The sequence below is a fragment of the Sylvia atricapilla genome, chromosome 5 (assembly GCF_009819655.1).
Source record: "Sylvia atricapilla isolate bSylAtr1 chromosome 5, bSylAtr1.pri, whole genome shotgun sequence".
Classification (NCBI taxonomy): Eukaryota; Metazoa; Chordata; class Aves; order Passeriformes; family Sylviidae; genus Sylvia; species Sylvia atricapilla.
The window spans coordinates 35040631-35056101 of NC_089144.1; the positions used below are offsets into that span (position 1 = coordinate 35040631).

Sequence of the window (15471 nt, forward strand, 5' to 3'; positions counted from 1 at the left end):
AGCTCCTAGATTCAACCATCTAGCATCAACCATCAGATCAGAGCAGGAGTCTGCGAGTCAGAATTCCCAGCTGTGTGGGCTGCCTGATTATTATGTAACTCCTTTTAGCAATCTGAAATCAGATCTAGTGACATTCACTCATCAACACTGTGAAGCTCTAGTAATTAACTGAAAACAAAGAAAAAAAACTCCTACTTGATGAAGTCTTAACTTGAACAGCAACACCACATAGAAATGGATTTTTAGAAAGCTGTTACAACTTATTTGGAGGCTCCATGTGGTCACTTGTATCAGTATCAATACTGATACTGTCATCTCATGACTGATTTGGTTTCTTGGGCAGCCTGTGATGTGTCCATACTACTAAAACATAAGACAGAAATATGCTTTATCCATGTAATATAGGAGCACCATTTATATCATATAACATGTAACAAAGACAGGATTCCACTCTCAGATGGCAGGCATCTACATTTAAGTGATTAAGTACAGGTGAAATTTTAATTATTATGCTGTATTAAAGAGCTTTATAGTTTACTAAACATAGATGCCAATTTAGAGCTGAATCCCACCCCAAATTACATGAGGATTTGCCATGACTCACTTATTTTTACAATTTCATGTCACTTTTTCAAATCAGCCTGTTACTGAGGTTGCTAGAAACAGCTAGAGATGAAACATATTCACAGACACGGGCAGAAACGCAGAGCAGTGAAACACTGATTCCAGCTTCAAATCTAGTACAGCACAGTTTCTGTCATCCTTCCTGTCTTATCTTTCAGAAACACGATAATTTCAATATACTACTATCAGAGAAGTTTGGATATTCAGCCTTATTTTACCCCTAGAACTGATTGATTCAGGCTCTGCAACCGAACAGCTTGACGCTGGATGTGAAGATTATAAATGTATGTCCATTATCAGTCTTTAAACAGCTGACCTTGCACACGTCAAGGCCCTACAATATAGCTGAATTAATCAGTGTCATTAATGAATTTATTAATGGAAATTACTGACTGCATAAGGAATTGGTAATATTTTACAGTTTTGCATCTTCTTCAGCCGAGTATTAGGGTAAAATGGAAATTTTTACTTACTTGTTCTCACACTTGCAGACTGTGAGCGACTGTATGTCTTCCAGCTGTCACCACTGACAGTTCTGACACTGAACTCGTAGAGTCTTCCTGGTCGCAGGCCATAGATGATGCGTACTTTAGATTTGCTGCTGCTGTAGGGATTGAATACTGTGAGGGGATCCTTTGGAAGCCACTGCACCTCAAAATCATCATAGTCTGTCCAGTCTGGAGGACCCAGCCAAGTGATTGATAAAGAAGTGTTTGCAACATCAGTAAATGACACGGTGTTAGGAGGGCTGGGTGCTATGAAGAAAGGGGGGACAAAAAGGAAAGAAGACAGAGATTCTTAACAAATTTTTATACAAGACAAATGAAACATGCATTATTTTCTTCATGCATCACAAAGTAGTTTGTATTATCTTGTATACACATCCAGTTACTGCACCTGTGCTGATGATGGTGACTTTCACAGTTATAACATATTCCTGAGCTCTTGAAAGACAAACAGTGTTGACTCCTTTATTTCACATTCCACTGACTTAATGCACTTAACGTTATCCTTCATCTTTATACTTTTGATGACTCTTATAATAAATCCTCCCTTAGAATAAGTCTGTTGCATAGCTGTAAACTAATGAATTCAGGCAGATGGAACTAAAAAAAATTCTGTACCTGTTCTTCCTTCAGCATTTGCTGTGTTGGTCAGGTCACCACTGTGAGTCACCACAACCAAAGAGTATTTTCTGCCAGGAATGAGCCCTTGGAAATGCCACTCTTCCAGGTCTTTCATCTGCTCAGTTTCTTTCTGTGTCCCATTTGGGTTGTAAAGGTTCAGCTCATAGAAGTCAACATCTCCTGCTGCTGGACCCCAAGTGAACCACAGACTGTCTGTCATGTTTCGGTTGGATGCCTTGAGACCTACAACTGGGGCTGGTACTGAAACAAGAGGAATTGATATTACTTTATGCAGAACATCCTTTGGGTGAGAAGAAGCAAAAAGGCCAAGCAGACCTTATACTCGTCCTGTAATGATAGTCATTTTATAAACTAGACAGCCACCACAGCTGGCTGAAAAGCAGAATGCATATCTCTGTAGCTTCCTGTATTATTTTGAACTGCCACTGTTACCAAAAGAGGCTGCAATGTTTGTAATGGATAGTTTTGCAATGTTAAGCAGCTTTTTCCTAGTCAGTATTTGGAAACACCCATTTCTGTGGTAGGTGAAGAAAGTGCATCTCTGTGCAGACATAGTCCCACAGACAGGTTCCTATATGGTGCGGCAGGGGAATAAAGAAAGGTTTCACAGCATGTCAGAGCTGCTAGAGATGCTTATAAAACTGGTTTCCACATGTGGCTGAACAAACACAGAGCTGCAGCCAGACCTTCACATGGAAAACAAGTTTTATTTCACTGGTACACTGTCTGTCCCATTAATCCTACTTGCTTTGCCTTTTTGCCTTTTCCACTCAGGCCAATACTGCTTTTAGGATGGGGGACAGTCATTTTCCTGCTTAAGGAGCATATGCTGGGATGTCTTTCTTCTAACATGAGCTCCTGGGAACTGTTGTAAGGTTCTCCATTTTTCCTGCTGTAACTACATCATTCAGAATTTACCTTTTTATATATATAATGCCTTTTACATATTAGAGCTTTTGATACTCCTAATAGTTGCTCTAATCTAGTATAAGCATCAGACTCAGACCAGCTCACTGGTGTCCCCCATGAGCACCACACTGGAGACAGACTCTTTTCTTAGATGTTCTTGCCTGTTCTTCCATAGACAGATGACTCGTTAGTGAGGTCTCCACTGTGTGTAACAATCACCATTCGATACATCCTGCCTTGACGCAGGTTATGGAACGAACACTGCTGGAGATGCTGCTCTCCTGAAATCCTGTCATGAAGGGACTTGTCTGGATTGTATAGGAAGATGTCATACGAATCAAGCTCCCCTTGAGAGGTGGTCCAGCTGAAGGACAGTCGGTCAGTGGTGTTCTCTGTGACTTTCAGATTTGTAACAGCTGCTGGAACTAAAAAGAAGGATAAATGCAAGAGTAAACATCAGAGTCTAGGCACTAAGCTGAACCTTTAATAAATTCATGGCTGTAACACATTTCAATTAAGCCACAAGTAGCTAAGTAATATCAACAGCAACTGTCAGAAACAAAGGGAAAGCATTTAAGAAATGCCACTGAGTCTCTCCAATACAATATTCATATTTCCCAGAAGGTCTGATTTTCTTGCTCAGAACTGTCTGTTAGCTTCTACAAGAAGCTTTATGTCTGTAAAGATTGCAAGCAAGACTTGGCTTTGAGTTTAGAAGTGTGCATTCACATCAAATCCTGCACTAAGAACCTTGAGATTGTAAATTAAAAACTTGATGACAATAAAGCATTTGGGTATCTCCACAACAGACAGAGGGAAGCATTCAGCATTTTGGTTTAATATCCTTATTAAGAACCATGGCCACATTATTATGATAGCAAATTTCAGATTCACATACAAAGCATGTATCAGGAAAAATGATGCATAAATCATGCAGAGTCTGTACCTTACTAGAATCTTTGCAGAATCAGGATATACAGATGGTTCATGTATTTAATGAGACTGAGGGAAGCATAAGTAAACCAAGATGTTCTAATTACCTGTTCGGCCAACAGTCTCTGCACGCTTACTGAAGAGTCCACCACTGACTGTCAAAACTTGTATTTTGTACTTCTTGCCAGCTAGTAGATCTTCAAATTTGTGCTGTTTGGCAGTAGCTGGCTCTGATTTGTTACTCAGGAGGATTCCTTGCTCATTCAAGAGCAGAATGTCATATCTTTCAGCTACACCAGGAGCTTTCTGCCAGGTTACTAACAAGGAATGACTGCTGTAAGCATGATGGGCTAGTAATTCCTGGACAGTGGCTGGAACTGGAAGCAACCATTAAAGGCAGAATATTACCAGGTGAAATACAGATCATTCAATGCACAAATATGAATAAAGTAATTAACAGAACATAACTTTATATATTTTCAGGTTCACTTGTGGGAAAAGAAGTGTCTGTGCATATGTTTATGCAAACAAATAATTCCTAGACATATATACAAACAGAAAAAGTTACAGAGCATCATGGATATCTGAACTGGGAATGGAGAAGCAGCAGATATATATAAACTATCATGAAAAGATGGAGAAGGAGAGTGAACTGAACTGACTGAAACAGTTAAGAAAGAAATATGAAAATAAATGAGTGGTAAATTGGTGCAAAATAGTAGCCCAGAATAGAAAATGTTAGCCAGTAGCTGCTGCACCAAAGTCAAGGCCATAGATAACAAATGCAGGTGCTAAAGAGAGAGGATAGATTAAAAACAAGGAATTTCATTTTTGCAATACTGACACCCTGGATACTGGGGCAATACATTGCCTAACAAGCCTTGACCATGCAATAGGCTCTGCTGAAACACAATACTTCACTACATGGAGTGGATGTATGCATCAGACAGGTACAGGCATAGGAAATGAGAGGGATGGAACTGCATTCATCCTATAAAGGAAGACACTGGGCTGGGCTAGAATTCCACGAACACTCATCCAGATAAAGCTACTGAAATGACACATTTCACTGCTACTAACAGACCCATGCCTACAACATGACTCATCCTAAAAACTTCCTATACATCTGAATGTCCCCATGCCTATGGTACATTCATAAACATTGTCAAACAAGGATCAGTCTCTGGGAAAATATAATGCAACTTTCTCATTGTCTCAAGAGAAACATACTTGTTCTCCCAAGAGCTGCTAGGCTGTTGTGCAAGGTGCCACTGTTGGATTGCACTACCACCCGGTACTGCTCTCCAGCTTCCAACTTGTGAAACATGTGCTCAGAGATGTGTTTGGAGACACTCTGCGAATCAAGCTGATGGTTTTGCTGAAATATAGTCACTGTGTAAGAATCAACATCTCCACCTCCAGGGGTCCAGTTCACTTTCAGGCTGTTTGTCATGCCATTAGGTGACACATGGATGTTTCGGACCTTGCTTGGAACTGGAAAAAACAGGAAACAAAAAGGCACCTGCTCACAAATTTCCTGTTTGACTCAGGCTTCCTAATTTCTACCCATTTTATGGCCACAGAAAAATTATTCAAAAGAGAAATATAATTTACAAGTACAAGTAGTATAATTAATAGGTAAACACAAGTAAAGTAGTAAACACTTGTGTGGGCTTATGCCATTTTAGAAAAGCACTTCTATGTGTAACCTCCCTCTTGTCCAAATGATGCTTTAAAAACATCTCAAAAATGATAGCTCTTTAGGTACCCTCAGTTAGTTAGCCATCTTGCCATTATTATCTCATTCATTCACTTCAGGTAGGTAAACAGAGGTATAAAATAGGTAAGTGATTTAGCTAGAGACACTAAGCAAACAACTGGCATGCATGGGAATAAAAGAAACCTAAATACTGACATCTCAATACAATTCCCATGCAACAAATCAGACTCTCTGCCAACAATCAAATATTAGTAAATGTGACACTTTTTTATTAAGCATGGGTCACAATTTGGCTGAAGTACTAGTGTGATTTTCAATGAGATCTGCAGTCTCTGAGCCAGTGTTACAGGTGCTTGAACATAATCACGGCTCACCCTTGATTTTCAGTGCTTCATTCTAGAGAAGCCTAAGTATGTTTTAAATACCACATTATTTCTTACTTGTCAGGCCTTCTATGAAAGTAGCACGCTGTGCATCTCCACTGATGGTCAAAACAAGAATTTTGTATAGACGTCCTGGAGTCAGAGCTGTGAACCAATACTCCTCAATGGTGTTCCCAAGGAAAATGGGTGGGAAGATCTTCATATCATTGAAGAGGAGCTGAATCTCATACTTATCAACATCCCCCTCAGCCTTTGACCAAGTTACCTGCAGATCTTCTGTACTCCTGTTACTAAGAGTCAGCTCCTTCACTGACTCTGGCACTGAAGAGGTGAGAAGAAAGATGGGAAACTTCTCAGTACTTACTAAAAGATCACAGCAAAAAGCTAACAGCTCTGAAGCCACACTTATGAGCTACAATTTTTCATTCAGCTCCCTAGAAAAACAGTAGATTTCACTCATTTGGGTAGTTTGCATCCCATCTAACAGTGGAAGGTCCCATTTCAGAACAGAAGTCCACAATCTATCAGCATAAAAATAATAAATAAATCATAATGGAGCCTGCAAGGAGTTTACCTAACCAACAAAAACTGAAAAAGATCTGCATGTACAACAAATGCAGAGAAAAGAGGCCTGAGCTAGTGCCAAGCCAAGGCAATCCATCTCTGTGATGCAGCAGCATAATGCAGTTTCTGAATTGTGCCAGACACAGGTGTGTTACTTTTACCCTATGCTATATCTTTGTTAATAAAATGAGTTTCTCAGCATGGCTCCTTAACTCACATAGGGTGCTAGGTGAAGAGTGCACCTAAATCCCTGCTGGGTCCCAACTAGCCACCTTACCACTCTTGCCCAATGCTCTCCAATTCCAGTGCTTGGGGTAGTTTAAATAGAGTGAGATCTAGTCTATCTTCCTTCCTATATATTTCTGTGACCAGAAAAAACTGTTTAGTAGATTCTGGCATAATTTAATTACAAATACTAAGCTCAAGTAGAAAAATGCTTTTTGGCTTTCAGTGTTTCAAGATTTCCTTTCCAATTTAACAGCACAGGTCTCTTCTTTCACTTTTTGTTTGTTCACAACTTGAACACTGGTCATAAACTAAATACTGCTTTCTGGATTTGGAATAATACACATTCAAAGAGTCATAGTCAACATTCTATGTTAAAATCATATGAGATTTTTGTTCCTGGGTATGGTAAATTAAAAAAAAAAAACAAAATCCTGGGGTGTCTCAGAATGTTTCCAGGGTGCTTACTTACTTGTTCTGCCATAGACTCTTTCACTAGTTTCGTATTTCCCACTCTTTGTGCTGACCGTGACACTGTACTGCCTCCCTGGGACCAGATTGGTGAACACACACTCATTTTCATCCTTTGGGACACTTTTTGTTTGGATGAAATCATTTTTGTTCCTGATGATCACTTCATAATTATCAAAATATCCAGATGCATGTAACCAGGATACCTTCAAGTAGTTACTTCTGGCTGAATTGCTGACAGTTAGCCCCTGGACACTTGAAGGGACTGAAAGAAAAAGAATGCAGTTAAAGATTCAGAAAGCAGTAACTCCCTGAAGTAACCAGAGTTGTGGTACAGAACTATATTTGTGATAGTTACCAGAGTTTTGTGAGGAAGTTGCAAAAAGACAACAATGTGGATTTAAGCAATAACATATTATCTGCAGTTTCCAGGCCATGTTACATCTTATGACAATACAATGGTTTGCCTTTCTAATCTTTGGTCTTATGGAACTTGCTGTTTTTGCAAGATTAGTGAGTTCCACAGACAAACACAGATCCAAAATTTGGTTCTTGTCCTTTTGTGGATGTTCCTTGGATTTCCACTCAGATCATGAGAAGACTAAAATTGCACTAATTGATACTTCTGTATTTTAACACCCCTTACAATCTTTCTTTTGTTCTACTGGTTTACCAAGTGTAAAGTGTCAGTTTTTTCAATTTTTGAGAAAGTTTTAAAAGGTTATCCATCATTACTGCCATCCTTTGCTGAGATTTCTCTATTCCTGTTATAATATCCTTAGAACTGCATGACCAAAACCATAGACACGTGTCTTACATTACCAAAACCAACTGACATGGTTGTTACTCGTTATTGTGACACCTCACTAATACTTTACTAATTAGCCTATCCTATTCTTTTCTTTCAGTGCCTGAGTAACTTTCTGAGGAGATGCTCTGCAGATATTCTTGAAGGGCCAAGTAGAGGCATTAAGGGCAGGACAACACATTTGAGCAAAAAACTGACACATGATTTCTGTTCACTCATAAGGACTGACATGACTTTTATTCATGCTAAAGTATTTTTGCATATAAAACAGCAATAGGGGCAATAAGAATAAAACTAGGTCTGTAAAGCTATAATTTTATGGTTTGACCCTCCAATCCTTACTCATTCATCCCAGTTTGGTCAGAGACTGAGAAATCATTGGTAATGGCTACACATTAGCCATTAATGTGTAGCCATTACCAACATAACAATAGTTACAGTGACTGTACTTGCCCAGAGCCTTTCTTTACCTGTTCGTTCCTGGCTGAGGGAATAGTTTTCATACTTTCCACTCTTTGTGGTTATCATCACATCATAAAGTGTCCCAGGAGTAAGGCTGCTGAAGGAGCATTCACTGAATGATTTGGAAATGGTAAGAGTCTGAACAATTTTGTCATCATGAGAGAGTGTTACCAAATAACTGTCTACATCTCCAGAAGCTGGCAGCCAAGAAACACTGAGGTAGTCACTCCGACCTGAATTATTTACTGTTACTCCAGTCACGCTGGAAGGAACTGTGCAACAAAAAAAAGAAGAAAAGCATTAACTAGCCAATTCTGATTGTTGTGAGAATCCCTGGAATGCCATCCCCTGCAAAATAAGCAGTCTGGGACTCCTGAGAAGTGCTGCACTGACTGCCTCTCAGCAACATTCATCTACTTTTTTTTTAAATACAGTGAAGGAAATTGTATTTGGTGGCCTGACCCCAGCACTTCTAAACTCCCAGAAGTGCAGTTATCCTCTCAAATTGCCACTCCTCAGTATCAGCAATAACTGGTGAGGCTGGCAAGACGCTGAGGTCCACAGCTGAATGTTTCATTTCCAGAGGGTTCTCTGACGCCTAGTGGACAAAACATGAATGACACTTGTTTTTCAACCCAGCAAGGTGAGCTCAAAGGCTCTGCATTGCCAGAACTATCAGTGCTCAGGTACAAAACTCTCAGTTATTACAGGGGCAGAACATAAGAGATACTAAAGTTCCAAATTTTCACTGGATGCTGCTGCACTGAACTTACTTATCTCAGCAGAGGGGCTGGCCAACAGCTGTCAGACTCAACCCCCCTCTCCCCGATTTTACAAAATATGCTTATCTACTTTAAGTCTTTCAGTATTATTCTTGTCCAATTTTTATTCAGGTTTGTTTTGCCTTTTCATCTGAAAAAATAGTTGTTTTCAAGGAGAACATTGCAGAAAATTTGCAGAAAACTGCAGATTTGCCTCTGCCAAATTCACGTAATGGGTGAAATTGCACTATGTTGCCAAATTTTTCCTCTAAATATCCACAGAACTGGTATTACATTTCACGACTCTTTAAACTTAAAGAATTTGATGCAACTGTAGAACTTGTTCTACAAAGCACAGAAGGACGTCATAATAACTAATTAGCCCTGGCGGACATTCTTTGATTCTGGATTAAAAAAAAAGAATTGGTTGTGAGAAACTGAGACACAAATTCACCCTACCACCTTTAGGCAGGTTCCTGGCACACTTAAGTGAGGAGCAATCATCCTACACACCACACAGCCGATGGAACAAGAAAGTCCCTTCCAAGGAGTGAATCGCTCAGCACAGCTGTTCATTACTCTCAGGGCATATTTTTGTCTTCATTACAGAGTGATCCTGCTGTAGATTTCCCACTGCAGTTAGAGCAGTTAGCTTTCTAAAGCTATATTTACACAAATCTGGACAGACAGCGTGCCCATATGGAACTGTATGCATGAAAGTCCTGGTTTTCTGAACTCTAAGTGCAGTGGCTTAACCACAAGACCATTCTCTTAGATAAATTCAGCTTCTAAGAACTACCAAAAAGCATGCTGGAGTGTTTTCCTTTTTACCTGTCCTTTCCTCTGCAATTGTTTGCCTTGAAGATATCCCTCCACTGACAGTGGTGACAACAACTGAATAGAGTCCTCCAGGTTTCAGGGGATAGAAGTGATATCTGTTGGTTTCACTTGGAACAGTTTCATTTTTAATGACAACATTCTCATGAATCAGTAGCACTTGATAGGAGTCTACATCGCCCAGTGCTCTTGTCCAGTTGGTGAACAAGCTGTTGGTTGATCCCTGACTTGCCACAGTCAGACCTGTCACTTGGGCTGGCACTGAAAAGGGAATTGTCATACTGTTACTGAGAAGAAATAAAATTAAACAAAACAGAATCCCCCAAAGAACACAAGTTTAGTCACACTGAGGAAGTGCATCAAAAGAACATTCCAATTTGCAGCCAGACTCAACAGGACTAAAAATACTTGAACTGGCGACTGCTTCCTGTCTGGGATGTGGTCTATGGGAAACTAACTAAGGCATAGAAAGGTCTTTCAGCCTTTAGCACAACTTTTATCAGTCAGATGAAATGGTTCAAGATCAGGGAACCAAAAGAGATGGCATTTTCTAAATACCATTAAATAAAAGTCATCAGTTTAGGAAATCACTCAGGGTTTTTTGATGACTACTTCGAATATAGTCTGCATCTTTCATTTTCCCTTTCCTCTCCCATTCCCAATCTTTCCTTGCTAATAAATGGCAAACTTTTTTGAAGAATACCTCAGGCACAGTCATATATACTGTGTCAGACCCTTTAATTTTGGGGATAACTGAGATGGATGGTCATGGTTTAACTTTTTATGTCAGAATATCTGCAGGATACCATCTTTTACAGCATCAAAAGATGAATTGCTAAACAAATATAACATTTATCTAAGCACAAGCTCATGAACTTAGCCAGACCAAAAAGGATAAAGAAATAACAAAGGAATGTAATATGTAGCACAAATTTTACCTCAAATCATCTTTTTTTTTATTTAGTTTGACAATATTTGGTCAAAGCAAGGAAATACAATTACTTCTAAAGATTTCTGTTTATATGACCAAGCACAACTGAAATAAAGAATACTCTAACTTAAAAATGTAAATGCGTTCTTCCACTCTTGTTTTATATCAACCTTTTTGCACACGTAGTACTGGTTTAGTAGTAATTTACAGAAGCTAGAAAGTTAGGCAAATAGATGAAGAAAATGTTAAGTTCACAAAAAACTCATTCAAAAATTGTTCTGCTTTATAATGTTCCCATAACATAGTTACCTCCAACAAGATACTAAAGTGTGCCACATTTCTGTGTTAAATGCTCTTTCAGTGATACTGTAGGTTTCATTGGAAGCTGACCAGTCTGGGATGGAAGTAAGAACTACTTCTGTCATATTTACAGCAATATTTTTTAAACCTAGTAAGCTGTCTTGCTGAAAGGAAGATTCAGAGATTTGGAATGCTTATTAAAACCTATATTCAATTTAAATCATAGTTATTCTTTATAACTCACTTTGAACGTAATATTGACACACAATCAGTGCCTGGTGTGTTTTCAAGCATTGACTCATACTAGTGAAGTAGGACTTTTATGCCTAAAGTGGTCTAAGTCAGATGGAAGTGAAATTCCAGCTATCTAATTACCTAACAGAAAAAATTAAAGTATAAGCTAAACTTCTCAGGCCTTCGAAGCAGTTATAAAATTTAAGTAAGGACCACCATCATCAATCCTAGGCATGCTTATATTCAGACACAAGCAGCTTGTTTTCCCCTGTGCTGTGCAAGGCCAGAGCTACGTTTTAAAACTCTGCTTTCACTAGAGAATGCTTAAGTCAGTGCTTAGGCAGAGTAAAGCAACCTGCATGATTTAAAACTTGCACACATGCACAAAATTAGCACCCTGCAGGGAGTGGAGAATGGGACCTTCCTTGTGACACAAGTTATCATCCTCAGTAACAAATACATATTCTGGAATCAGAAGAGCAAAAAGATTCAAAATATATCTTCAAGGTCACATATATTTTGTGTCTGTCAACTTTGGAATGTTCCCCCTAAAGTAATATTTTCCTGTGTGGTGATGTTTCTCTTTTTCCCAGATAATGAATGCTTTATATCAAGGAAGTGACACTCCTGAAAATACACAGTGATAATCATTCTTCTTATATGGAACCTTGGGCTAACGTAGATTGATTAGATGTTACATAATATTTCAGAAAACTGTTTTGCCAGGAATTATATATCTATTTCCCCAAAATCTTAAATAAATACAGCAAGATAACTGACAGTCAGAAATGAGAGATTCAGACATGTAACTTTTTTACTGAGAAGACAAACTCAAGATTTTTGAGATTTAGACATGGAGTTAATTCAGTTCACTACAAAGCAAAAAAAAATTGTTAATGGTTAACAGAAGATTAAAACAGTTTGACAAGATGATACCTGTTCTTCCTTCTACTGAAGTCCAGTTGCTTAAAGTCCCACTAATGGTAGTGATGGTAGCTGTATATTTCCTTCCAGGTTCCAAGTCAGTGAAAGTGAATTCCTTAGCTTCTTTTGCAAGTCTTGTTTTTACAATAGTAAGATCACTGTTTCCCAGGGAAACCACATAGCTGTCCCATTCTGCAACAGGGGTCATCCACATGACACTAAGTGAAGATTCATTAGCATGCTTCACACGAAGCTGGAGAACAGGCTCAGGAGCTGGAAAAGTACACAGATACCAGTTTGAGAATAGGACTGTGTGGTGAGCACACATGCTCTATCTCAAGATGTTGTAAGAAATGTGTTCTGTATGACAGAAATGTGATAGCAACAGAGTATCTGAAATCAAGAGGAGAATTCTTTACCTTTCCCTAAGAAGTCATTGTTATAAACCTAGTATTTGTGCCCCTCTTCCAGAAAGGACTGCTAGCAGCAGACTTCAGCAATGCACTATGGCTGTAATGCTTAGGTTTAAACTCACATCATGATATATATTTTAGTGCAAATGGAAATGCAGGGAAGTCAGCAAACTTCCTCTAGAACTCTGGGTGCTGAGCCGGGATATAAGACATTTGTAGCATAAATCAGATCTACACCAATGTACTTCTAACAAACAAGGATGCAAATCATAGGGTCAGAGTGACATTGATTTTGCACTGGTTTATACCTCAGTCAAGTTGGGAGACACTTTAAACTTATAGTGGCATAAAAGAAAGAATTCAATCAGTGAATTTCTGTGTGTGTTCATGTGTGTGTGTGTGCCTGCATAGCCAGCAAGCATGTCTTGCCTAATATAGTCCTTGACCTGATTTTGTCCCTGTCACATTGAAATACAACTCACTTTCCAAGTCTGTGGGCTAATATAAGAGAAAACTGAGTCACAACAGGTTCTAACGCCTACACTTCATAACAGACACATTATGCACCTCACTGTGGGTCAAACACAGTCATGATATTTCACTGCTGGATATTATTTAATGAACTATATTCTAATCACAGAATCACAGACTCACTTAGGTTGGAAAAGACCTCTATGATCATTGGGTCCCACTATTAATCCCTTAGCTGAGTCAATTAAAAATAAGACCATAAACTTAAAATACTTGCAACATATGTCAAAGTAAGGAAGATGAGAATGTATCATGCTCTGATCAAGTTTCCTACAAGTCAGAGAAAGCTTCAGTTCTGTACCTTCAACTGGTCTTGCTGTTGTGCAAAATTAACAAAATTAAGTCCTCAGGGAATGACAGATGAGGGTATAGCAGAAAAGGTTGGCCTTAGGAAGGGTGAGGATAAAGTAGAATGGCCCTGCCCTACCTCACATCCTTCAGTGAGATAAGGGTTAGACTTGAGCCTTGCCTGTTATTCCTACTCCAAGTCTTTCCTTCCTCTGAATTACACTCATTCTGCATTCATTGAACAGAAATTCTAACAATTATACAGGAATTATTTTTTAAGTTTTAAGTAAATCAGATGTGGCTTTGACTAACGCACTGCAAAAGAATTCCACTCACGTCCCTGCAGTGTATATGGATTTCCTTTGGAAGCACAGACTTGAACAGACTAACCCATTTTCTTCATGGAGCACAAAAACAAGAACTAGGATGTTACAGGACAGCCATACTGAGATACACCTTAGCCACCTGGTTAATATTCTTTACACAGACTGGCAAGGAAACATACTGATGAACAATACAGGAAGGCCTTATAGTGCTTTAAGACCTTTATAGGGTGCCCTACAATCAGCTACAAAATACAGCAGTGAAATGAACATGTAATGTAACACCCGAGTCGTGACAGAATCCTGAGATAGTTCCCATAGTGTTTACTAACAAAAAATTTACTACAAAAGCAATCCCAGAAGTTTTCACAAAACTGATAAAATTATTTCTGTCATTTACAAGGGAGCTCCTTTTTATTGTATTAATAGTAAAATTAATTTATGGAGTCCTAAGTACTCTTTCACTGTTCACAGACCTCAACTCTTTACACTCTCACAGTGCCTGGATGAGCATGCTGACCTGTTCTCCCCATGCAACTTGTCTTGCTCTGCAGGTTGCCGCTCTCCACAATGACTTCCACGCCATACTCCCTCCCTGGGATGAGGCCCACACCATGGATGAGGTACTCGGTGGTGTCCTTCTCCAGGGTGGTGTTGAGGACCAGGGCTGAGTGGTTCCACAGGAGCAGGTGGTACCTCTCCCAGTCTCCCGCAGGGGGCACCCAGGTCACTCGCAGAGACCGCAGCCAGCCACTAGGACCCGCCTGCAGCTCCGAAACTTTCTGGGGAACTGGAGAAAGAAAAGGCAAAAAAGCAATTCTGAAGTGGGTTATCTTTGGTGAGATGTACTGGCAAAACCTGTCTCGCAGCACAGCTATTGTAAAAGTGCTTGGACCAGCTAGAGCAATGTGAGTTATCTCATTGGAAAGGTTGGATTTCATTTTAAGACCATTTTTATTCTTCCCCACATAAACCATTCACTTATTTTCCTGCTGGTTTCTGACATCAGAAATAGGCAACCTCTCTTAGGGCAGACAAAATCTCCCCTGTACACTTCTCAGATGCATCTTGCAGTTTTCAGTCAAGTTCCCTGTTGTTTCCTGCACTTCAGCTCACTTAGAAACTGTCAATCAATTTTTCACCCCTAAGATTGAAACTTAAATCTCTATCGGCCCAGTTCTAGTATCAGCAGCAGAAATGCAGTCTAAAGGCTTCTTTCACTTAAACAGCTTCTTCCACCTTGTATCCCCTAATTCCTCCCAGCTGTATAAGGGACTGAGGATAAGACAGTGGTCCATTGAAGCATCCACTCTGTCCTGTCCTGTACTTCAAGGATCCTGAATTTACATGCCTAATCTTCTTACCCTATACTCCTGCAGGTCACATTGGACCACTGAAGCTTTTCTGATTTTCATGGAAAAATTAAATATCAGCCAGACCAAGCAGCAACTAGAAGACAGATGCAGACCCTCAGGAGAGGATACCTGTAAGCTTTGTATTAAGATACTCAGAGATCAGCACTGGAGCCCTGAGACCATCATAAGTATTAACTGTAAAGTACAAGGCTAGCATCATGCTCTTATGCTTTATCTAGCTTAGTTAATATTTAATTGCTCATTATCTAGCACAGGATTGAAACCTTCTACCAGCATCACAAAATACTCACCAGTTTCACTTCCCAT

The 15471-nt window shown here is 39.4% G+C and overlaps 1 protein-coding gene across 1 annotated transcript in view; it reads right to left on the bottom strand.

Moving 5' to 3' along the window:
• Positions 1–15471, bottom strand: part of PTPRB (protein tyrosine phosphatase receptor type B) — a 64018-nt gene that overhangs the window by 21363 nt on the left and 27184 nt on the right. Inside the window, exons 8-18 of the mRNA XM_066319172.1 lie at positions 14310–14579; positions 12247–12507; positions 9840–10106; positions 8256–8519; positions 6979–7242; positions 5775–6038; positions 4845–5108; positions 3722–3991; positions 2843–3106; positions 1749–2012; positions 1098–1379 (exon numbers count right to left, since the gene is read on the bottom strand). Coding sequence (XP_066175269.1) covers positions 1098–1379; positions 1749–2012; positions 2843–3106; positions 3722–3991; positions 4845–5108; positions 5775–6038; positions 6979–7242; positions 8256–8519; positions 9840–10106; positions 12247–12507; positions 14310–14579 — 2934 coding nt within the window. The remainder of the gene's footprint in view (positions 1–1097; positions 1380–1748; positions 2013–2842; positions 3107–3721; positions 3992–4844; positions 5109–5774; positions 6039–6978; positions 7243–8255; positions 8520–9839; positions 10107–12246; positions 12508–14309; positions 14580–15471) is intronic.